General features: G+C 45.0%; 1 protein-coding gene across 1 annotated transcript; it reads left to right on the forward strand.

Moving 5' to 3' along the window:
* Positions 1-208: 208 nt before the first annotated feature.
* On the forward strand, positions 209-20,701 carry LHX2 (LIM homeobox 2). Its single transcript, XM_059828924.1, has 5 exons — positions 209-436; positions 3,197-3,399; positions 4,203-4,585; positions 12,787-12,992; positions 20,414-20,701. The coding sequence occupies exons 1-5, from the start codon at positions 209-211 to the stop codon at positions 20,699-20,701; spliced, it is 1,308 nt and encodes a 435-aa protein (XP_059684907.1).
* The last annotated feature ends 3,173 nt before the right edge of the window (positions 20,702-23,874 follow it).

Here is a 23,874-nt window from a genome sequence, read left to right on the forward strand (position 1 = left end):
CTAGAGGGATGCGCCGGGGCCGCGCAACAGACTAGCTCCAAGCCCCGAAGCTTACACCGCCAGTTATCCCCTCTCCCTCGCCCCCTTCGCCCGCCTTTTCTGCACCCCGTGCCCCTGAACCCTCGGATCAGTGCCTGCGCTGCGCTCCGGAGATCTTTGCCGGGGTGAACAGCCCGGAGCCCAAGGAGAGACGGGGCGGCCGTGCTAGATGCATGGGGGAGGGCTCCGGTTAATGCAAGTTCTGGGCTCCTGCAGGGAGCCCGACAACTGTCAGCAGCAGCAGCAACTCGGGGCCTCCTCCTCTGCTTCCTCAGCGATGCTTTTCCACAGTCTGTCCGGCGCGGAGATGCACGGGGTCATCGACGAGATGGATCGGAGAACCAAAAGCGAAGCACCGGCCATCAGCTCGGCTATAGACAGGGGAGAGACCGAAACGGTAGGAAGCGAAGGAACGGGGGAACCATTCAACCCCCCCGAACACCATAACCCCCTCACAGATAGAGCTTTTCCCTTAAAATAACAGATCGGGGGGAAACGTAGGCGAAGTGCTAAATCAGAAGAAAATTAAGCATAAAGGCACCCCAAAAGATTAAATAAAACCGTGGGGAAAGGCACGAAACTGTTAATTATTAATAATATGCATAGTAATAGTAACGCTTGGGTGGAAGGAACGGTACTGCTCTTGCGAGAAAACAGAAAGCTAGACCAGCCTTTTGGTAGCGTCCAAGAACTCCTTCCCTTCCCCCAGCCTGTCCGGCCTTCCAAAGTTTTTAGGAAGAGGCAAAGTATGCTTTTATACAGATAACATTTTGGCACAGCGGATTTTTTTGTCTGCAGAATGGAAACACAGACACCAAAGCATCCAATTCCGCGTTATTTTTCAGGTAGGATGTCTACACGGGGGTAGGCATTATAGCGTTAGCATTTGCAAACAAAAAAACCCAAACTCGAGTGCCTTTAAATTACGGTTTTTTAAAGTCGTTGTAATATATACGAACACTGGGTTTGCGAACATGGCAAACAGGACTCGAAGAGATGTTTCAGGGAGATGGACGGATGCAAATTTTTATAACTTTACCACTTTTTATCTTGCGTCTGCTGATGCGTAGTACTTGTAAATTAATACGTTTAGATAATAAAAAGATGCCTTTCTTTAACCAGAGTTAAGCTAGCAAAGTGGAAGAGATTTCTGAAGTGTCCTAACTGCTTCAACGTTTTATGTGTACTACTTTTTTGTTAAGAAACGATAATTCTGACGTGAAATGGTCCCGTACTTTGGTTAAATGCTGTCTTATGAGCTGATACGGGCATATGCAAGAAAGATATCTGTTCTCGGTTTTTGAAACTTCATCAGTATGTGTTATTTCTCTTAATACTCTGTAGAAATTTACTTAAAGGTGACAGTGAGAGTATTTAATCCTGAAATACTGGCTGAAAAACAGCCTTTATACTCTAAGGGTGGAAAGTGATTTCTAATCCAAAGGGTTTGGTGTTTCTTTAGAAAAGTTAATTTTTCTCCGTACAATTAAACAACATCGAATGATCTTTCCCGGAATAAATATTGTGGCGTGATACCTTTATAGATCTATATATAATGTATATGCATACACATGTGTATATAATAAATAGTGGGATAGAATACTGGATCCTTAAATACCGTTTCTGGATCTCAGAATATTTTTGTTACCGGAAAAGCGAAGCAGAGAAATCGTATTTCATTTGAAGTGGATTTACAAGACACTACTTTGGCTATGAACCGGTCCCTGCCCAGCGTTTGGTTAGTGCCTGTAAAGAAAGAGGCTACCAGCGGACTTGTGTGGCTAACATACCAATGGAGTGCCATCACCTTATTTCTCTGTAGTTCGGACGGTGGGAACGGTGTAGTGCGAACAGTAGTGCTCGTAGCGATGGGATTTTGTGATCTCTGCAAGCGCTGGATGAAAGTAATGGGTCAGCAGATGCTGGAAAAATAGCTTCATTTCCTTTCGATCCTGCCCCGTTAGCTGCCTCGCCCTTCGGCTTCGCGCGGGGGCCGGGGGCTCTGGAGGGGGTAAAAGTAAACAAACAACTTCTCCCCCCGCATCGAAACAAACTGCCCGTTTGTCACATCCCGGAAAAAACGTTTCGGGTTCTCTTGCACCAGACGAAACCCGCGGTGGGCTTTGCGCGAAGGGCCCGGAGGGGAGCTCGGGAGGACGCGCGGAGCTGCGCCTTGCGCGCTGTGCCCCGGGCACCGCTCCGCGCTGAGCCTCCGCCCTGGGACGCTGCTTTAAGCTGCCGGCTAAAATAAATCAGCGTGCTTTAACGGTTTCCGATATTTTTCTCTCTCTCTTTTTTGGTAGAAGTTGACAGAGGATGTATGTATTTGTTTTCTGCAGGGTTTCGACTGGATTGCGATTTGACACTAAACTATTAAATTATATAGGGGTTACATTTAGTTTTATTGCTTCCAAGTTTATCCCAGCATAATCTAAAGTGCTCTGTTGTTTTTTCCCCACTTTCTTTCCTACACCTTCCCCACTATTTCGTTTTCCTGCTAAAACATTCTGCACCTCGGAACAGTAATGCTCGTCTCCTCCGCAGTGTCACGCACTGATCCCTGTAGTGCTTTGGGTCACAGCAGATTCGGATACGTGTTGTTTGGAACCAGCGTGCAGAGAGGGCACGGTGACTGCGAGGGGGTTTGATCGTAATTCACTCGGAATTTAATAGCTGGAAAATACACACACAGACACGCTCCATATACACGCACTCACAGAGCATTAACTATGCAGACACTCTCAGTATATCCATAATAATAAATTTTAAAATTAACCGTCTGCCATTTGCCCCACTCTGTGATTATTGCGCCTGTTTGTTGAACAGCATCTTTTCTCGTTCTGGGACTGGAAAATTCACCAAAAAAAAACCCCGAAGGAAATCCTGGGTCTGATCCGGACGCCTCCCCTAAACCCCAGGGTGTTTTTCTTTTTGGCTCGCCTTCCTCCCCCGCTCCTCCCGGGAAGGTGGGATGCCGCGGGACCCTGGGCTCCGGGCGGCCGGGCTCCGAGCCCCCTCCTCTCTGCTCTCCCCCGGCGTCTGCCAAGCCCCTGCAAGGGAGAGGAGAAGCCCGGCCCCGGCCGGGGAGGGGGGAGCCCAGCAGCGCACAAGAGTTTCTCCCTCTCGCTAACGGTCTGTAATTGTTTTCCCCCAGCAGACCATGCCTTCCATCAGCAGTGACCGGGCTGCCCTGTGCGCCGGCTGCGGGGGGAAAATCTCCGACCGTTATTACCTCCTGGCTGTGGATAAACAGTGGCACATGCGCTGCCTGAAGTGCTGCGAATGTAAACTCAACCTGGAGTCCGAGCTCACCTGCTTCAGCAAGGACGGCAGCATTTACTGCAAGGAGGACTACTACAGGTACAGCCTGCCCTCAGCCACCAGCCTGGGAGGGGGGGATCTGCTCGCGGCCCCCCAGGCTGAGCAAACTCCGTCCTGGAGAGGCTGCGGAGGGGATCCGTGGGCACGCGGTCCCCGTGGGGCAGGCTGTGGGCTCCTAAAACCTCCCACTGGAGAGGGACACTCGTGATGGGGACGGGCCCCATGTTCCCGGAGGGGGGCACGGCCCGGGCACAGCTCACCCCCAGCCGGCTGGCGGGTACTGGGGGCTTCAAGCAGGCGTCCCCTGCCCAGGCTTCTTGCGCTGCGAAGGGAAAGGAAGCGGCCAAGGGGAGCTAAGCGTGTTTCCCGCCCCGAACACGCAGGGCACGGCACGGAGCGGCACCCTCACCCTTGGGAAGGGCCTGCCTCCCCCGCCCGTGCCCCTTGGCAGGGGCGCAGGGACGGGGCTGGGCCCCGGGCTCGCTGTCAGCCCAGCGCCAGCGGGGTTGCTCCTCGCCCGGCGGCCGTGGCCGTGCGCGGGGCCCGGAGACACCTCCGGGGGCGCGGGGAGTCTGCGGGGCGCGGGTCGGTGCGATTTCCTGGCGGGGCAGGAGCCGCGCTGCGGGCCGGGAAGCGGGACGGAGCCCCCCTGGCTCCCGGGCCGGCTGGCGGGCGGCGCGCGGGGGGCGAAGCCGCTCCGCAAAGGTCCCGGCTTCGTGCGGCCGCCCGGGGCCCGCAGCCCCTCTCCCTCTGCCGCCCTCCGGGCGGACCCGACGAAGTGGGGAGCGGGGGGGGGGGGGGATGCGCCTCTCACCGTCTCCTCCGGCCGTTCTGTTTTGCAGGAGGTTTTCGGTGCAGAGATGTGCGAGATGTCACCTGGGGATTTCTGCCTCCGAGATGGTCATGAGGGCCAGGGATTTGGTATATCACTTAAACTGCTTCACTTGCACCACTTGCAACAAGATGCTGACCACCGGCGACCACTTTGGCATGAAGGACAATCTGGTGTACTGCCGCCTCCATTTCGAGACTCTCATCCAGGGGGAGTACCAGGTGCATTTCAACCACTCGGATGTAGCCGCTGGGAAGGGCCCGGCGTTGGGAGCGGGCTCTGCCAACACTCTGGGACTGCCTTACTACAACGGCGTGGGGACTGTGCAGAAGGGGAGACCCAGGAAAAGGAAGAGCCCGGGGCCTGGGGCGGATCTGGCAGCCTACAACGCAGGTAAGAGACCCCCATCTTCTCCCAGAACAATTCAAACGGTTTGTTGCTGTTCACTTCCAAAGGGGGATTTCCGTTTATTTTAGCTTAAACCGTTAATAATAGTTTAGCTGCAGCATAATTATTGAGATCAAGTGCTGTCAAACTGCAATTACAGAAGCTAATATGCTAGCGTTTTTCACTTCAGCTGGAAATAAAATGTTTTGAAGCAAGGTCATCTGGTTAAGGGGGGGAAGGGGGGGGAGCGTAGCCTGAAATAAAATCTGGAAACCAGAGATTGTAAGTTAGCACTTCAGAGAGCTGTGAATTTTCCTTAGGAGCTACGCTCAAAGGCTGCTGATGGGTGAATTATTCTGCCCGTGTCCTGAGCTCTTGCACCTCCGAGGGTTGGAAGGGAAGAGAGGGAGGAAGTAGGCAGTGGCTGTCTCCCAGGGACCCGCAGCGGGAGGCCGGGGGGGGGGCGCAGGGCCGCGGTGCGGGTGCCCGCGGAGCCCGGGGGGGCTGCAGGCAGCAGGTGTCTGCGGGCGGCCTCGAGCCTCCTCGTACGGGGGGGGGGCTCCGGCTGGGCTCAGACGGGGCTTGGTTTCGGACGTGGCTCGGGAGGGTCGGGAGACCCGCAGCACCCCCTTTCTAAACCCTGGCTGCCCCGAGGAAAGGGAGCAAAGCTGGCAGCAGCCACAAGCCTGCAGTCTCTGCAGCAACTCTCTCCCAGGCTCTCTGCATCGAGCTGCAAACTTTCTGATGTGTTTCTTCGTCTAACATTCACCCCCACACCCCCCCGCCCCCCAGCACTGTAATTCTGCAGGCGAAGGAATTCCAGCAGTCTCCTGCCCCCCATCCCTGCTTCCCCCCTTCCCCTCGCTCTTCCTCCCGGTGACCGCCCGCCGCGGCGGCTGTGCTCCCTGCGTCTTCCAGCGCTGCCCCTTGCATGCAACAGGAAAAAGTGTTCGGACAAAACCAAACCCTCAGATCTTGGTTTTATTAGAAGAATTCAGGGCGGGGCTGGGGTTTACTCCAGACCCGAGTTTCCCTGAGCCGGGGGCTCAGCCGTCCCGTTACACCCCGGAGACGAAACTCCTTTGCCTCTTCACTTGCGCCGCTTCAGTATTGTCTGCACTTCCCCGCTGTTTCGGGCGCGTTTTCTTTCTTAATCTGCGAACTTCAGACATGTCCCACCGGGCGCAGATTTGCCTTTAACATTTTTTTTTTTCTTCCCGGAGAGGGCGTTAGGTAAAGGCCAAGTTTGCTGCGGTTTGTTTCGAGCCGCGCCCCGACTGCCCCAGAGCCGCGGCTCCGCGCCGCGCTCCTGCCTTGCACGGGCGGGGGGGGACGGGGGGAGGAAGGTGCAGGGGCGGTTTGGGTCTCGGCCGTGCGGGGGGTCTGCCGGCACCGAGGGCTTCGGGTGCGGGGGGGGGCGGCCGCGCCGAGGGCGAGGCTGCGGGTGTTTTGCGCCTGGAGACAGAGCAGAGATAGCGCCGAAATGGAGCGGTTTGCACTGAAAATGGCAGGGAGAACAGGCGCATCTCTGGCTGGCAAACGCACCTCGGGAGCAAAACCGCCAGCTATTATCGGTTTAACTGATTGCTGAACAATTTGGAAATAGTACAAAGACCGGTAGTAGTCCCAGCGGTGAAGGTTGGTGAGAGGTGTATGCAGTGTTCTCGCGAGTAACAGTTGAGCTTTAAAACACGCATCTTGCCGGTTTAAAAACGTCTCCTTTTCGGAGGGATTAGACTTTAATTGTCCTTCCGCTGTCTCCCTGTGCAGGGCAGATGTTCACATTCAAAGGACCTGTAAACCGAACCAGCGGCATCTGTCCTGGATGGGGGCACAGCCTGAGAAAGTCTCACTGCTCCCTGACTCCCTAAATAAACCGTCTTTCCCTGTATTTTTTAAAATTCGTTTTCAAAATAATTGCCCCCCGATTTTTTGGTCTTTTCATTTTTGTTTAGAGCCTGCAACTGAAGCGAAAGAGATCTTCCTTGAGGAACCTTTGGCTTCTTTGCTTAAACTATTTATCTACTTAACTATTTACTAAACCAATAATCGACTAATTTATACGACAATAAGTGCCATTGATCTTGGAAATCAGACCGGATTGCCCGTTGATGTAAAATTTCACAAAGTAGTAAATTATTGCAAAGCTTTCGCTTTTGTGCCTTTTAAAGGGAAACCGTCTAAAAGTGCGATAGTTTCTCGTTTTATTTTTAATGGAACTTGTCATTTCCTTCTCAGAAATGCACTAGAAATGCACGATATTGTCCTCTGAGGGGATGTGTTGCTGGTAATTTGTGTGGAATACTTTGTGTAAATAAATCTACACCCAGAGGTGGTGGGAGAAGGGGGACCCGTAAACTTAGGCAGAGTTGAGACTGGAGTTATTTCGTAAATTGCAGCAAATGTTCATCTGCGACACGAATTGGACTGACTTCTTTTTTTCTACTTAAACGAGGCTCCGTTTGCGCGGGGATGATGGGTTTTAGATGTGGATAGAGCCTGACAAGTGGAAAATAGCTTAGAAGGATGCTGAAACTTCAAAAAGATTTTCTTTTTCTTTCTTTCTTCTTTCTTTTTTTTTTTTTAAAGTGTGTTCCTGTGATCATAATTTCTTCCTTCACTTGTTGGAATGGGGTTTGATGGGTTTTTTTAGGTCAGTAAATCAATGGCTGAAAGCTTGCTGAACACAGAAGCACCTGTAAAGGATTCTGAATACTCCCTTTGTGAATTAGACCCCAAACCTCCCACAGCCTGCTATATTTTATTCATTTGTATCTAGTCTGTCTTGAATATGAAGACACTAAAATACCCTCGGAAATGACAGATGTATTGCGCAGACTTGGGGCGCCAGGAGTGGTAAAATCCCCATCATCCGTGCGAAGGGCACAGGCACCAAGCAACCTTCCCCTCCTTTGCTAGAAGACGCGCAGTGCTTCAGTGGGAAGGTGACCGAGTGTCTGGCTGGGTACCCGCCCCGGGGGCCGGGGCCGGGGCCGGGCCGTGGGGCGGTTTTTCCCCGGGGGGCGGGAGGCTGCTGGGGCGCTGGTCCCGCTCCCCGGCGCGGGCGCTCCGCGCCGTCCCGGGAGAGCTCCGGGGCCGCTTGGAGCTGGCCCTCCCACCGGGCTTTGCCAAAAGGTTGTTTGTCCTGACGAAAACGGGAAAAGCCGGGAAAGTTTTGAGGAGCGAATTTCTCCGTCTCCCCTCACTTCCCCTGGGACTCAGGGCTCAGGATAAGCTTTCCTGTGAGCAAACAGGAGTCGCAGCTGAAAAAGGGATGTCTTGCAGCGGCTTCCTAAGAACAGTCACAGTTCCCCCTCTCCCCCCTCCTCCTGCTTCTTTCCCTCCTCCTTCTCCCCCCCCCCCCCCCGCCCCCGACGTGGTCACCTTTCGGGCTCCTCCGTGCGCGGCGCATCTGGCCCCTCCCCGGGGGCAGGGGTCGGGGTTGGGGTTCGGGTCGGGGTCGGGGTTGGGGTTCGGGTCGGGGCTGGGGCTGGGGTCCGGGCCGGGGCGGGCGGAGGGCTCGGGGTCGGGCGGGGGCAGGGAGCCGGCACTGCTCGCTCCCCGAAGGGCGAGGGGGCCCCGGGAGCGTGTGTGTCCGTCCGTGTCGTGTGTGTCCCCCCCCCCCGGGAGGCTGCCGTGGCGCAGGGCCGGGGGGTCCCTCGGGAAGACCGCGGCGGGGCGAGCCCCACGGGGAGCGGAGCGCAGCCCGCCCCGGCCCCGCTGCCAGCCCCTTCCCCCGGGCCGGCGGGCAGCGAGGAGCCCGGCCCGGCCGGGGCTGCCGGGGGCAATCGCGGCGCGCAGGGAATTACCGCGCACTCGCACCGGCTATTCAGCGCCATTCAGTTGGCTTAATTGAGGGGAAAAACCCTCGGCGCTGGCTCCTCCCGCAGAGCCCGGGGCCCGGCGCGGCCCCTCTCCGGACCCTTTGTTCTCCCGTCCCGGGCCGCTCTCCCCCCCCAGAGGCACCGCGGCCGCGGGGGGGGCGGCCCGGCCCGGCCCGGCCCTCGAGCAGCCCCGGAGGCAGCGGAACGCGCAGCCCTTTTGTCCGAGGCGGCTGAGGAAGGCCGGGGGAAGGAGGGTGTCTAACGCCAGCTCTCCGCTCCCGTGGCCTTGCGGTGCTCGGCCTGGAAGACAGTCGCTCCTTACGACCGGCGTTATCTCCCCCTTCCCAGAAACACCTCCTGACATCTCAAGGTTGAGGCAGCGCTTGCGGTGTCCCTTGCTCCGCAGGCTTGGCGGGGTGCCCCCCCTTCAGCGCTGCCGGGACCCCCAGAAGCAGCGAGGGGTACCTTGCCTGCTCCAAGTGCCACAGCTTCACCCCTTTTAATCTCGGTTGTGGCAAGGAGTTCAGGAGTCTGCCTTCTCCAGGTGTCCTCTCCTTCCACCAGGGAGAAAGACTCTATCTCTGTTCCCGTCCCAAGGAGCATTCCGAGGGCTCTGTGTCACTTTTGTCCCCTTCAAGGATGCGGGCACCACAAAGTCCTTTACACGCTCCTGCCAAACGACAAATAAGGCTGCACCCCTGCCTAGTCTAGTTAATCACAAGTTCCCTCTCCAGGCGGCAGAAGGTTAAAACACCCCCTTGACTCTACTACAGAAGGAAAGGGGTGCACGTCCCCGAGCCACTGAATATGGAGAGCTGATGCATGCACCAAATGCGTCTCCTGTTTCATCATTCTTTCAGAATCAGGATTAGTTTGCTTTCTTTTTGGGTAATTTAACATGTCAAACACAAGCTACTAAGAACAAAAGTTCCCCCAAAGGAAATTCTTCTTTCCCATCTTCTTCATGTGCCATGTGCTTAGCGACCTACTAACTACTAAGCACATGCTTTGCCCCGGATCCTGACTGTGTGGGGGGATCTGGCAATCCAAGTGTGAAACAGTGCTCCCAAGCTTTCTTCTTCAAATAGTGTTTGTTGCAAAGGTAACAGCATATCCCGCTTTACACTCATGTTGCTGTTTCTGGAGGCGGTGTTATGCATTATTCTGCAGAGGGTATTTTGGTCACCAATATCAAAATACAATGTTTTAATCTTAATTTCCAGTGATGCTCTCCGTGGACATCCCCATCTTGTGGCCAAGTGGACATTTGTATCGTGGTGCTAATGGGGGAGGCTGTAAGAGCTGGCTGCTGGGGAGACCAGCCGAAGGACAGGAGGGCAATGGCCTGGACGTGGGGACTGGGGAAAAGGCACAAGGGCCTTAGAAATGTTCCAGGGTCAAAAAAGAGACTTGGCACCACTTCAGAATTTGTTTTATCACGAAATAGGAATGAAACATTAGTGGATTTAAGACTCCTCTATTTGACTGGAATTTTACCAATTGTTTCTGAACTCCCAGCAGGAGCCCTAGATACTGCAATTGAATGTGAATCTTACGTACAGATAGTTCAAGGATTCCTTTGGGAGATACGCAGGGATACTAGGAAGGAACAGGGAAGATGTGCCTGAAAAACAGAGGGTTGTGTGAGGGGCATGTACAGTGTTAGTCTTATGCCATGATGCCTTTTGCAGGAACTCCTCAGCTCTTAAAATCTCCACATGCTTGCACCCTTGGCCCGTTCTGTGTCTCTGTGCCTGCAACGCCCACAGACATCTCAGATTCTGTGAGAGATGCATATAACATCAGACCTAATATAAGAGATTTTTGAAAATGGTGCCAAGCACCACAACCGAACGCGAGAGGGGAATTGGCACTAACTAGGAATACTTATGTCATATCGGGTGCTGCCTTGGGGTACCCAAACCACTTGCGCAAGACAATGAACAGCAGATGCCCCCGCACACTTTCAAAATCAGTTCTGTAACTTTCTTCATAGAAAAGTACAATAGTTATCCAGTCTCAAATGGTACGTGCTTACTGTCATTTTACTATTGTTTTTATTTAGTAGGTGAGGAGGTAAAATTATAAGAAATTCAAAGAGTAAATTGTTCATTGTCCAGACAGGGCTTGATGAAAAGCTGATACCCTCATTCCATTCTGGGAGGGTTTAGAGTCACTTTTATTTCCGTGGATCCTGAATGTCTCTCTTTCTCTACAGAACAGGTTAAAATCCAACTACTCGCAGCCCTAGGGTTTCTTTTGTTGCATATTAACATGACCAGACCTCACTCCTTCAGACAGATATTTTGATGCATTTCCTCCTAAGTCTCTGCCTTGTTATTTCTGGGAGGGGTTGAAAGCATTTCAGAGGTCTTTTCCATTACTAATATCTAAAATTCTGTGAGTACATTTTAAAACCAAGTACTGCTTGGTTTTACATTTCCATAATAGAATTTGCTGTGAGCAATGGAGTTTCAGTTATTCATCCCAGTATTCTTTACAGCAGAAACTGTAGCTGTGAAGGAGACTGGAGCACATGGGATGACCCCGGTTTGGCAACTAGATCTCAGTTCTTAAACCAGAAAAAAGATTTTACTACATTCCATCCAGCTCCATTAATACCGCATTTTTACTGTCTCCTTTTATGCGTCGTAGACCTTTTAAATTCAGGTGCTTCCAGGCTTTCCACGCCACAGGAAAACAAGCAGAAATGCTTCTTATTGCTAGAATTTGGCACAAGATACTTAGATCTGGAAAGGATTTATACAAATGTACGCACATGCACGCACACACGCACACATACATACGCATTTATAGACACAGCACAATTTTTTTAAGCTGTTTTTTAAATTACAGGAATACAGAAACACACAGAAAAGTTTGAGGCTTTGGACACTTTCTACGTATCTATTAAACAAACATGCTTTTGGTCTTAAAGCCGAATTTTTGCAGGCCTTGCTCTATGCTGTGCCATATCGTCACAGAAGTTTTCGAAAAGCTGCAGTTTGCAAAGCAGCTACTGTGCATGCTGCAACACTGCTGTTTATAGAACCTGTCTGCATTTTTACTTATGAGTACATGCATTTTATGTATATTTTTAAAACTGTTTTTCATGCATGCCTTCCAGAATTTGTATGTTTTCAATGGGGCTGAAAACCTCTGATGGGTAGCATGAATTTAAAGTAAGACTATAAAGATCTACATGTGTATGAGATGTACTCACTTGTAACGAACCAGCAATAATGGACAAGTAAAACCAAATCTGTTTATGTGTCTAAGAAATTCACCAATAATTCATGTTTTAAAATACAATTTTTTTCTCATTTTTTGCATGCAACATAGAACAAAGATAGTAGTGATTTTTCATTACTTTTAACATAAAACTTAGAGGAAATTAGAATTGTAGATATTGGAACAGAAAAAAAAGATTAATGACAGTTTGTCAGAGCAAATTTTCAGTTATATCCCTGATTATTTTTAGTGGATTTAAGCTTGGTCCTTGATGTTATTTTAAGAGTTTTTCTCTGGTTTACTGTATGCACAAATAAACGCAAAACTGCTTTTGGTCTAGGAGATTATTTTGCTTGGCATTCAACATTTAATACTACTTGATAATTATTACAATGTTCCTTGCTCATAGACCTCCTTTACAGGCTTTACGGTTGATTTATGCAAATGTATCAATCAGTGTCATTCAGTGATTTCAAAAGGATTTCACAGAATTGATCCCTCAAACTAGTATTTGCAAATACTTTAAAAAAAAAAAAGGAAACATAAATAATTAAAAAGATATTTTTAATTTGGCATGCCAGTGGTACATTCTATTAACAGCTTTATTTCTTTAGCTACTCAAATTATAGTTATAATTTGCTGTCTGGTACCCACAAACTTTATTTCTTTTATAGTGTTTCATTTAATGGTCTCTCTTGTACTCTACAGGGTTTAGTTTGATGGAGGAAATAATTATAATTTTAACTGGTCTGTTCCATCGAGATTTAAGCAGACTGTATTGTACAGCTTTCTTTGGACGTGACAATGCAATTTATAGTGATACAAAGTACATTAAAACACTTTATAGAGTTGAGGACAGCTACTGTCCTACAAGCAGAGAGTGGAGGAAAGGCTGTGTGGAGATGGAGGGAAGAAAAAAGGAAAGAGACCTGACATTTTAAAAGCCATAAAGAGGCAGGTGAGGGTCCTTGCAGGCTGGGTATTGTAAGGGAAAAATAGAAGATGCAGAAATGGAGGGGAAGGCAAGTAGGATTTGTACCAGTACAATACATGCCACGGTATGTTATTTTAATTGCTGCACTCAGATGAACTGCAAACAATGTTGGTCACAGAGCAACAGATTTACACGCCTTTTCCTCTTGTTGCCTTAAGCTTTAAGTTGCAATGAAAACGATGGTGACCACCTGGATAGAGACCAGCAATACCCCAGCAATCAAAAAACAAAGCGTATGAGGACATCATTCAAACACCACCAGTTGCGGACAATGAAGTCGTACTTTGCTATTAACCACAATCCTGATGCCAAGGACTTGAAACAGCTAGCTCAGAAAACCGGCCTGACCAAAAGAGTTCTTCAGGTAAGAAGAGCAGTCTTTTGTCTTGAAAAGTAAATAAAATATCAGTTTTATATTTGAAATGCCATGGATTTTGCTGCTTTTCAAGCTTTTCTTAATTATTCATACCTTCTGTGAGACTTCAGTTAAATCCTAGAAAGTATGAGAAAAGTTATTTCTTTCCAGCTTCCCGAAAGTAGATCACTGGGGTTCTAATTTTTAACGACAGTTGTGAAGGTTTGGGGCCCTGCTTGTTTTCCTGGAGTTACTTAATTCTGGTGCATGTTTTAGCTTCCAATATGCTGTAAGAAAAAGTGAATTATTTTAGTTAGTGTGTTCACTGTAAATAGAGAGCTCTTAATTTAGAAATCACTGTAAATGTTTACTTTTATAAAAAAATAATCAGCAGTTTGAATTTATTTTATCAGCACAAGGAGGTTATCTCTTCTTTCATAATTGAAGTGGACATAAATGTAATTTTTCAAAGATTAATTTTTTATTCATAGTTTAGTAAGTTAGAATGAAAGGAGACTGCATTTTAAAGGTACTTTTTCACTGAAAGCTGGATTTTTCTTGCTTCAAGGATATACACTCCATCTGAACTATTATGGGAAGCAAAGGTGAGAATATTAGTTGATTTCAGCTCCATTTTAGTTTATAGTTCTGATTCAAGAAGTCAGTTTTAATGGGCCCTTATCCAAATAACTATAGCTAGAGATAAATTTGGGCATGTAGGAGCCATGGCATTCCAGGATCTATTGCCGAAATTTTTAAACGAGTCTTAACTGTAGAAAGATGGTTTGTGAGCTTCATAGAGACAGGTAAGGCTCAGAGGCAGACTCCTGGGAAAGCATTGTGGAAAGCTCTCGCAAATTCGTAGGCAAGTGGAGGGCAGTAGGCAAAAGATACTGAGAAAAACTGAATTCACTGGACCTTACAGTGTTAATACCTAACAGAAGAAGGAATAAAGGTTTTGTAGGCTTCCCAGTAAAAACTACTAATGAAAAATGGTGCGTAATTACTTCTCTTGGCTACGTCCTCCGTAGCTGGACTGTTTTTTGTTTTTATGAGGCTGATTTGCGGTGGTGGAACGGATTCCTCTGTTATAACTAGTGCACATCCTAACGCTTGACGTAGTGTCTCTTCGAGCAGCACTCCTTCATCCATGCACATGGGTGAAATAATTTACTGCATTTTTGTATCCTTATTTTGACACTTCTCCTTTATTTTACCCTTAGAGTTTAGACACTTCAGTAGTATCTATTCCGTCCATTACAGTGCACTCACACCTGAGTTATCTGAGAAATTTCACACAGTGTATTAAGGGATGAGATCGGTGTCTAGAAAGTGTCTTTCTCTTGATCATCTTTCTGTTGTCTCTCCTCACTCCACACCAACTTTGACTTCCATCTCTCTCTCTTCTCTTTTCACCTAATGGGTCTTTCCTTCCATCTTTTTTCCAAGTTATTGTCTCTGTTTCTTCCTTCCTTTTCAGAATGTATTTCCTTGTCTCCAAAACTGGACTCCACGTCTCCATTACACTTCAGTCCCTCTTTCAGTTTCTTCACTGCTTCTGTTTCCATCTTGAACATACCACATCTTGCAGTTTTAATGTGCTTAGTGGTTCCTCTTTTTTGGTGGCAGTCGCTTACAATTCCACTAACTTTTTTCATCGTTTTGGTAATTGGTATTTCACCTCCTTTACTTTTGCAGTTAAATACTCCTTTATGTCCTTTAGCTGAAGAGTGGTGGAAGGTAGTAGTTGGTAGTGAGGATTGCACCCAGAGGATGATGCTGTTGGAGGCACTTCAAGAAAATTACTCTGAGTGATACTTTGTCTAGCATCACTTGAGTTTTCCCGTCTGTTAAGAGCACTCTCTACTCCATACTCTTTTGGACTTTTTGTTTGAAAATTAATTTGGGCCATGAAAAAACAAACTTGTTTTTTGGATTTTAGAAGCTTTGTGCCCAATTGGTTTATCTCTAACCTGTGAGAGTCAATTTTCAAACACTTCAGTTCACTGGAGTTTCAGGGTTGCTCTTTGCTGGGGAAAACTCTTCATGATGTTGGTTACTGAGATAGTGTCACTTGTTAATTCTTTTGAGCCAGAAAGGTTGGCATTCTGTCTGTGTCATTTATTGCACACAGAGTAATTCACTGACGCTATTGATCTAAACAAGCATCATTAGTATTATTCTGTCTTACGTACCGAAGGCACGTGGACTCCCAGACGTACGTGCACACTTGCCAGTAGTAAGAAATCTTACACATTCCCTACGTTGTTATTAGGCGTGTTTGTAAGCTGTTGTATTTTCTGTCTGTTCAGATCTCAGTTCATTTGATGAAGGGTTGTGGCTCTTTGTGTATCATTAATAGAATTTCTTTTAATAGAAAATGTAAGGCAGCAAATCAGGAGGAAGACAGATTCCCTTGTTCTGAAACCAGCGTACTTCCTAAACAGACGTAGTAGAGTTCCTAGTGATTTAGGAAACAGCTATAGTGCCCTCGCTATATAGACAGGCCCACATAACATGTAATGAGGGTGCTTTGTTTGCAGATGAGCGGAGAACTTGGCCACATTCTTAACGATCTGTGATATCGGATTTAGAAGACCTGACTTCTGTCTTTGCTTTAGATATAATTAGTCATCAGCTACACACGTCCAGAAGTGGAATGGCATGGAGGTGTAACATACTGCTTCGTAAATTACATTTCCTTCAGTGGCTTTGTAATGCAGGCTGTTTTCTGTAAGTAGCCACATTAGAATCGCAGTAAACCTATTTATATTTTTAACCCATATTTTTATTTATTTTCATTCCAATTTAGCTTTATGTTTGCAATTTAATTCATATATTTCTTGTACTGCAGCTGGGGAACACAAGCCCATTATTGTAAGCTATCATTCATAATTAAAGTGACCAATTAATTGTGAGCTAACTAACTGGCATAAAAATTCCTCTTTTGGGAATTGCTCTTTCTTTTTGTGAGTTTAGAAAGGGAAGGCAGAAGTAGATAGCTCTAAGAAGGTATGGTTTGCTAGCTATAGGTAGGTACCTCTTCTCTCCCCAGGAGTCTGGAATACGATTATCCATGGCAAAAGCAGTTTAGGAACATAAAGTGTTATTTTTCAGTAGGTGTCTTGTACACTGCTATTTCCTTCTTGAATAACTCCCCAGTAAAGTTGCTTTGAAAACCCTACAAAGATTACTGAATGTGTTTGGACTTTGCTAATTCAGTTTCCAGTAGTCAACAAGCATGAAATTTTTCACCATCGTGCATGGGTACCCGGCGCTACCTTTCGGTGAAGATTTGCTTTAGGATAGCATACTGCAGACTCTTTACCGAGCCTCCATTCATAAAATATCCCATAGCTCCCCTTCAACTGTGTGTTTAATAGTTGCAACAGAGTAATCAGAATATGTGTGCAATGAGTGAACGTAGTTTGCTTTGTGGTGCAACATCCTTTATATTTTTGTTTCTCTACTTACTAGTTAGTAAAATTCAGTAAACCTAAATGTCTCCAGGTAGCTGTGTGAATGAGCAAAATTGTGTTTAAAAATTTGTTTCTAGCACAAGCTAGTCATACAACTAATGTATAACAGTTGCAACAATGGAGGTGTTGCAAACAAGAAAATAAAGTTATCTAAGGTGACTAGACGATCTCATTCACTGCAGTATCCGAATCCTTCACAATACTTAACGTATTTATTTTCAATACTTCCCAATCATATGGAGATGTTATTTTATCCCTATTTTACTTGATGGAGACAAAGAGTTAGCTGCACAGATCACTGAAGAGATACTATAATATTGTAACCGCAGTAAATATTATTCTGCCTAGCTGCTGAGTTGCCCAGCTACAGGCATCCAGCCCCGCTAACCAGAATGCGGTAGCATCAGTGGTGGGCCTCGCAGCTGCTTTCATTTTTCAGTGGGAGTTTTTGGTCCATATTTTCCCCTTTGATTTGAAACAGCTCAGCGTTATAATGATACAGTTGGACAGAAAACCACTAAATACTTCCCAATGATTTTGTTTACTCCTCAGTACTGAAGACCAGATTCCTGATTGTGTAATTGATGTGAGATAAGTCCTTCTGGAACAATTCTTTCAGTTATGTATGTTTGGGTTATTATTTCTTTACTGTACTGTAATACCGTTACAGGTGCAGGGCCTGAATTGCCAATGTGAGCGTGCAGCGCTGCTGCCACTACGCCTGGGCAGCCCTGACCTGCCAGCTCTTACACGCTGCTTTGCACAGCTCTAAGTAACAACACGGGGCAGTAGAGAAGCAGGCCTACATTCCTACAGCTCAGAAAACAAGAGTTTAGATTATTTCACTACTCTTCAACATGAAGTCTTTTCTGAATACTGTCCTATCTTAAGTGCATACCAGAATATCATTATTGCGATAATTATGCTATCTCTCTCTCTCATAAGACAAGGTATTTCCAGAATTTCAATTAACAAATATTTAGATGTCTTTTCAGTAATAATATGAATATTTATTATTGGACAATTTTAAAGAGCTTTATAACCATTAGCTGATTAACCTTGACAATATCTCAGTGAGGAAGAAAGTGAAAGTGGTCATATTATCTCTGTTTTTCAATAATACTTACTTTCTATATCTAACATGAATTACCACTACTAAAGAGACAGTGAACCATCTTATATGGGTGGCTCCTGAAAGCAGCATTAATGGTCATCGGTAAGGGCTTCTGAGCACAGGTTTTTGTATTTAATGGCAGATAAAGGGGAACACCTAAGCACCGATAATCGTGCTCACTTTTCTTTACATACTACATGTTTCAAATCACAAACAGAAGCAATACTGTAGAGTCTCTCGCCCTACTAAGGTTAAGGAGCAGTTGGACTTTTAGGGACAATGTAAATGAACAAAATAGTTACGGTGCCTTCTACAGTTTTACACACTTTAAGCAAGAAAATTGTTTTGTGAATAGGAATGGAAATGTTATTCATATTTGGGGCTACTGCATATATAAATATGTATATTTTTAATGAACGTAAGTGTGAAATTACACAGAAGTATGTGTATTGCAACTGGTCCAGTGGTTTTGTCTGTTCTGGTTTTAATTATTACATAACCGTGGTACACAGACATATCAACAGTGGCAGTCTCTAAACTTCCATTTCGCCTTCGTATGTATGATCCTTTTTACAACTGCTAGAAGGTATATTAAAAAAATCAAAACCAAATTAGTTTGTGGGACAAATACGAGTATTCTCTTACTGAAAGGTAAAAAATCCCATAAATGTTCAAATTGCTGTTTTTTACCATTCCTAACTAGTTGGCGCTTGAGACTTTGTGGCTTGAATGACCAGAACAAGCTGATTTGCTTCACTTGCATCCCCTGCACACGAGGCTCCTTGCCTTGCTCAGAACCCTGTGCACACACTTCCATGCCTCCCATCTTGCGTGGCTCTGAGTGAACAGTCATAGGAGAGGACACTGGCTGTGAATGTTTTAGGCAAAAATATCACATTTGGTTTTGCCTGGTTTTGACCACATCGCTGTCCTTTAACAGGTTTACCACTATAATGGACTATGTCATAAAATCATGAGTATATTTTTGCCAGTGCTAGTTTAGGAGATTTTTTGTTTTCTTGTCGTATATGAAACTGATATATAGCCTTTGAACTAAGCATTTTATCAAAAGGAATGCCAACATAAGCTGTTTTAAAATACTAAGCTTTCAGAAACAAGGACCTGTAGTGATGTGATTTATGCATGGCCCATGAATGCAGCTCCTATGGCCACTGCTAGAATTTGTGCCTGAGGATTATTTCCTTGTGGCATTCCCTGGAGGGAGTGCAAGAGAGAGGGTGTGCATCTTGAAGACCCTTGGCTGGGGAGAAAGCTTTCCAGAGAAAAAGTAAGAGGGCTCAACAGGGGAATTTGGGTCTGGACCATCCATAGATGAGAAGAAAACCAGTCAGAGGAAAAACAGCTGAGACATGTGCATCAGTTCTAACTGTGGCTGGCAAGCTGAGAGTGCAAAGAGAACACCTTACAGGACTGCTCGTATTTACGAATTGCTCCTCTGTTAGCGGTCTGGCTTAAAGTGGATCCTATGGCAGGGGCCATGCTGTTTCAGAGGTAGAGGTCAGAATTTCTGTACAAGTTGGTGTGGCCTCGCGAGCTCCACGCACTCAGTTTCCCTGCACAGGCCAGAGAGGAGAAATCTGATGGAGATACTGTATGGCTATGCAGATCCTTTCGCTTGCTCGGTTCCTTTCTCCGACAGATACAGAGATGATGAGGCTCATTGCACGTGGAATGGAAAGACTCGGTCCTATTCCTTAGAGCAGGTCAATGTGAGGACAACAGGATCAGGATTGAGTCCACTGTAAGGAATGTAACAGCGACAGAAAGCCTTCTGATAAATAAGCGCAGTGAAATTTCAGCTAGTTTGTAGCAGTAAAATTATCCGGTATCAACATATATCAGGTTGAACATAGGGTATTTAATGACAGTTTCAAATTTAGTCAAAGTAGTAAGCTGTACCTAGGTTTCATGCAAGTTTCACAAAAACATTTTATTTTACCTGTTTTCAAATAGGTCAGAAAAATATTTATCTTTAAACAAATCCTGCAGACAGTGGAGAGCACTATTAACTTGGACCTGAACACTGAAACTTAACTGAGAAAGATGAAGTCATAGCTTTTGTCCTTTGTCACAAATAATGCAAGAAGTAGCAATCTTGGAAAAATTTCTGCATGTGGATAAAATTTCTACTGAAATGACAGTTTTTAATGCAATGTGGGTCTTTAATACCATTCCAGCCTCGTTTCCCAACATCTTTCCAGTACTGAAAACGTTTGAAAAAGGAGACTGGCATAGGTGAAGGGAGCTGAAGCGTTTGAGAAAGAAGAATAAGAAAGAGGGGCAGTCCTTTTAGAAAAGTGAGAGCCCTGCTGACACTGAGACATGGGGAAGTTCCTAGGAGAGCTCTCAGGGCCCGCAGAAAGGCAGGGTGCTATGGTCTGTGTCACCTGCTGCTTACCATGGGAGATGGACTTGAGCTACGAGGGTGCTGAAACTCATTATTTTATATTCATCAGATGCTTGATGTCTGCCTCATCCAGACAAATACTTCTGGGATTGAGGGCAATCGAGGATTCATGTGGGCTGCCAAATTTATAAGCATCTTTATACATAGCCTGCACAGAAAGACTCCCCTCCTCCATCCTTAGTCCACTCCTGTCCCAGGCAGGCTATTTATACAGGATTGCAGGAGAGGGAAAGAGGAATGCTTTGCAGGCGTGCAGAGAACACGTCTCATGACTGGGGCTACTTTTCTAACATGTTACCAGTAAAAACATCTTCCACAATTCAACTGTTGGTGAATTTGTGAGTGTGCTTTTGCTTTTTTAAACACTGCAGCTCTTTAAATGCTACCCTGTTATATTAAACTATTTCAGGTTTGGTTTCAAAACGCTCGAGCCAAATTCAGACGGAACCTCTTACGTCAAGAAAACACAGGGGTGGATAAGACTTCAGACTCAACACTACAAGCAGGGACCCCATCAGGTCCTGCCTCAGAAATATCCAATGCCTCCATGAGTCCATCCAGCACTCCCACTACTTTAACGGACTTGACTAATCCTACTATGCCTACTGTGACATCTGTCTTGACGTCAGTGCCCGGAAGTCTTGAGGTTCATGAATCTCGAAGTCCTTCACAGACAACTCTTACAAATCTTTTCTGATGACTCTTTCTTAATAATTTCTTTAAAAAAGAAATTATTCTTAGTTGAAATTCCAAGTGTATTTTAATAGAGGCTTTGAGCAACTGACTAACCACAATTAGGATCTCTCCTAAAACACAGAAGGAAATGTAGTGTTCTGGTATTACGGAGTATGGACTGAAGAATAACTTGGAAGATCTATTGCAACACAACATTTGTGTAACTGTACAGTTTTGTGGACTGAGCAAGGGAAACAGCAATTAATTTAAGTTGGCTAAAGCTTCTGTATTTTCAAAGACTGCCATGTGCCTTATATACTGTTTTATCTACATACTTTGGATTCCATGTCCACTTCTCTCTTTTTCTCTCTGTATATTTATGACCAGGGCAAAAATGTTAAGAGTTTGTTACTTTGAATAGTCCGAAGCCTTTCATTGGTTGCTTTGTTGTTTTAGAATTTTAAGGTCGAAGTCTGTTCGAATACCAGAATTTGTAAAATCTAACCAGTAATAAAACCACTTATGGAAACTACTTGGTAATGGCTGCAGTTACATTTAACATTAGTGTCACAATCAAGATAGGCTGATTGTATTTAAAAGGATTAGAAAACTGCACTTCAAACACAGTATCTGCCTAGGATAAAGTCTAAATATGTTGTATACGTTCCTCCTGTTCCTGAAGTATATATGGGTGAGAAATCCAGCTTGTACAACAGTCTAGGTATCTTCATCATAGAGAAATAAATAACTGTTAGTTGCAGGTAAAAGTTATCAGACAATGTTAAAATTCAAACAGAAAAACTATATTAATTTTGCTGCGTGAAAGAAACTTGACTTCAGCTAGCTTTTATGAAAACAATCTTGCTTTTGTGCAAGAGATGGCTTCTCCCATTTCATGGAGGAGGCGAGTGGGGTATCTGACAGCTGTGTGGCCACAATCAGTCCATTACAGAGGTGGGCACTGGGGAATGTTTTCCCTAGGAAAAAGACAGAAGTATTTCAGGTTATTTTACAACACTAGTGGGCAAAGTTGAGGCAAAATTATGTTTTATAAAGTCACAGCCTTACTTTTTTTGTAATGCTTTGAAGGAATAAAAAGCCAAGGAAGACTATGATATTACCGATACTGACAAAAGTGGTTATTCCTTTAACAATCCTGGACCTTTCAGTACAATTGAATTCCTTCTTCCCCAAAAATCTGTGCAGAATATAACTCACATTTTGAATTTTTTTCTTATTGTTTTTAAAGATGCTTTTCTGTAATTAAAGAAATACCTCAGCAAAGTTTAAATATGTATAAGAACGAGTCTACACTATGCTGTTTGCCCAGTAGTTTCATAGATTTTGAGTGGTACAGAAGATGCGTATGGTTGTTCCTTCTCAAACCTGCTATAATCAGTTTATTTCAGTCAAATGTTAGGTTGTATGTGGCTAGCTCTCTAAAACTAATCCGTCATTCCCATTGGATCAAAATTGCTAAAAGATTATTCCAAATAAACAGCAAGACAGGTGCCAAGATTCGTGTTCTTTGCCCTTTTCAGTGCATTGAAGATGATTTAGTAGGCCAGGCTCTTTGGTAACAATGTTTTGGGTTTAAAAGCGCTACATTTATTCAGCTTTCTCAGCTGAAGATTTGCCATTCTTGTGCAAGCCTAATTCCTGTTGAGATCAGTGAGAGATCTCAGAGCACGAGGACTGTGGGATAGAAATGCTGACATAATTAGGTCATTTATTAACCTTTTTTACACTTCAGCTTAAAATACCCCACAGGTGAGTTATCTGCAAAGCAAGATAGTCCTAAAAAAATTGTAACTAGCTAAGACCTGTGAAAGGGATTACGTTCTGGTCACTAAAACCAATAGGCTAGCATAGTTCATTACATTTATGCACAATGATGAAACATTTAGAAGGATAATTTGGGTTAAATTAGTAACTGTTACAGGTTTGTCCAAGATGTTTTTCCTCATAATACAAATGTCTAATAAGGAAATTGTGCTCGTTAGTGGACTGTAAAAGAGTACATATCTGCCTTTCAAAGATACTCAGACACCGAGATTCTGCTGTATGTAATGTTTTGTTCATTGTCAATTACCTTGGAGATTTTTTTTTTTTTGACATGCTTAGCTGGATCTTTTCTTGATTTAGAAGGCAATGTTGGTCCACTGTTAAATGGATACAGCCCATAACTAAAAACCCTGTGTATTAACCTGTAAACAGTTTTAAAAAACTGAATCCTGAATTCTTAAGTGTTACGGCAAATGTAGCGGATAACAATTCAAACGGTTCTTTAAAATTGCAGTGCTATTATTTGTGATCTTGTATTTTAACTACCTGAATCCACGTGGATGGAAATACCTTTCAAATCAATTCTCAATATTGCCTTTTCAAATAACTGACATTTATGAAGGGGAATACTCTCGTGTTAATCTTATCTAAAACCTATAAGAGACAATTAGAGAAATTGTCTGGTTTAATCGAATCAGGGATTTTGCATATAAATAAGAGACAATATTCTATGTAGGGTCTTTATGTAGGTGCATTAGGATTCACTCACTGGCTCCGATGACCTATGTTGTCCCCATGATTGTTTCAATCCTGTGGTATTGTTTGGTTGTTTAGAGCTTGTTGGTTTTGAATGCTGTACATTTTTTTACTACTGCAATCCTAATGTTTCTTCACATACTTGTACAGTTCCACATTTGATGTATTAGTCTGAAATTCTGTTAAAAACATGAACAAAAATGGAAATGATATTTCTTTGGAAGTGTATTTTTACTGTATATCTAATTTGAACTAGTTGAACATACTTCTTTACATTTTGCATGATAGGTGTGTAGTTCATTTTTTAAATATGAAAGAGACTTAAGAGTAACTTAGAATGAGAATATAATGAAACCTATACAAATATGGAAAATACATACAATGATTTGCTACTTTTTGACTCAAGAAACTTTTTGAAATACAATTTACCTAGTTTATTTAAGATAATGCAGGTTTTTTGTCTTTGAGTTCATACATAATACAGACTATAAAAGGGGATTACACATTAGAAAAACTTTAAAGTCACCTCGATACTCAATAGCACACTGGATTGTTCTTGTCAAGCAAAGAGAAAGGATATTTGATTTTAAGAATGCTGAATAAATATATTTTGATCTACAGTAGAGAGGGATAACATTACTGCAAGTGATATGT

Source organism: Gavia stellata, chromosome 24 (assembly GCF_030936135.1).
Source record: "Gavia stellata isolate bGavSte3 chromosome 24, bGavSte3.hap2, whole genome shotgun sequence".
NCBI classification, from domain to species: Eukaryota; Metazoa; Chordata; class Aves; order Gaviiformes; family Gaviidae; genus Gavia; species Gavia stellata.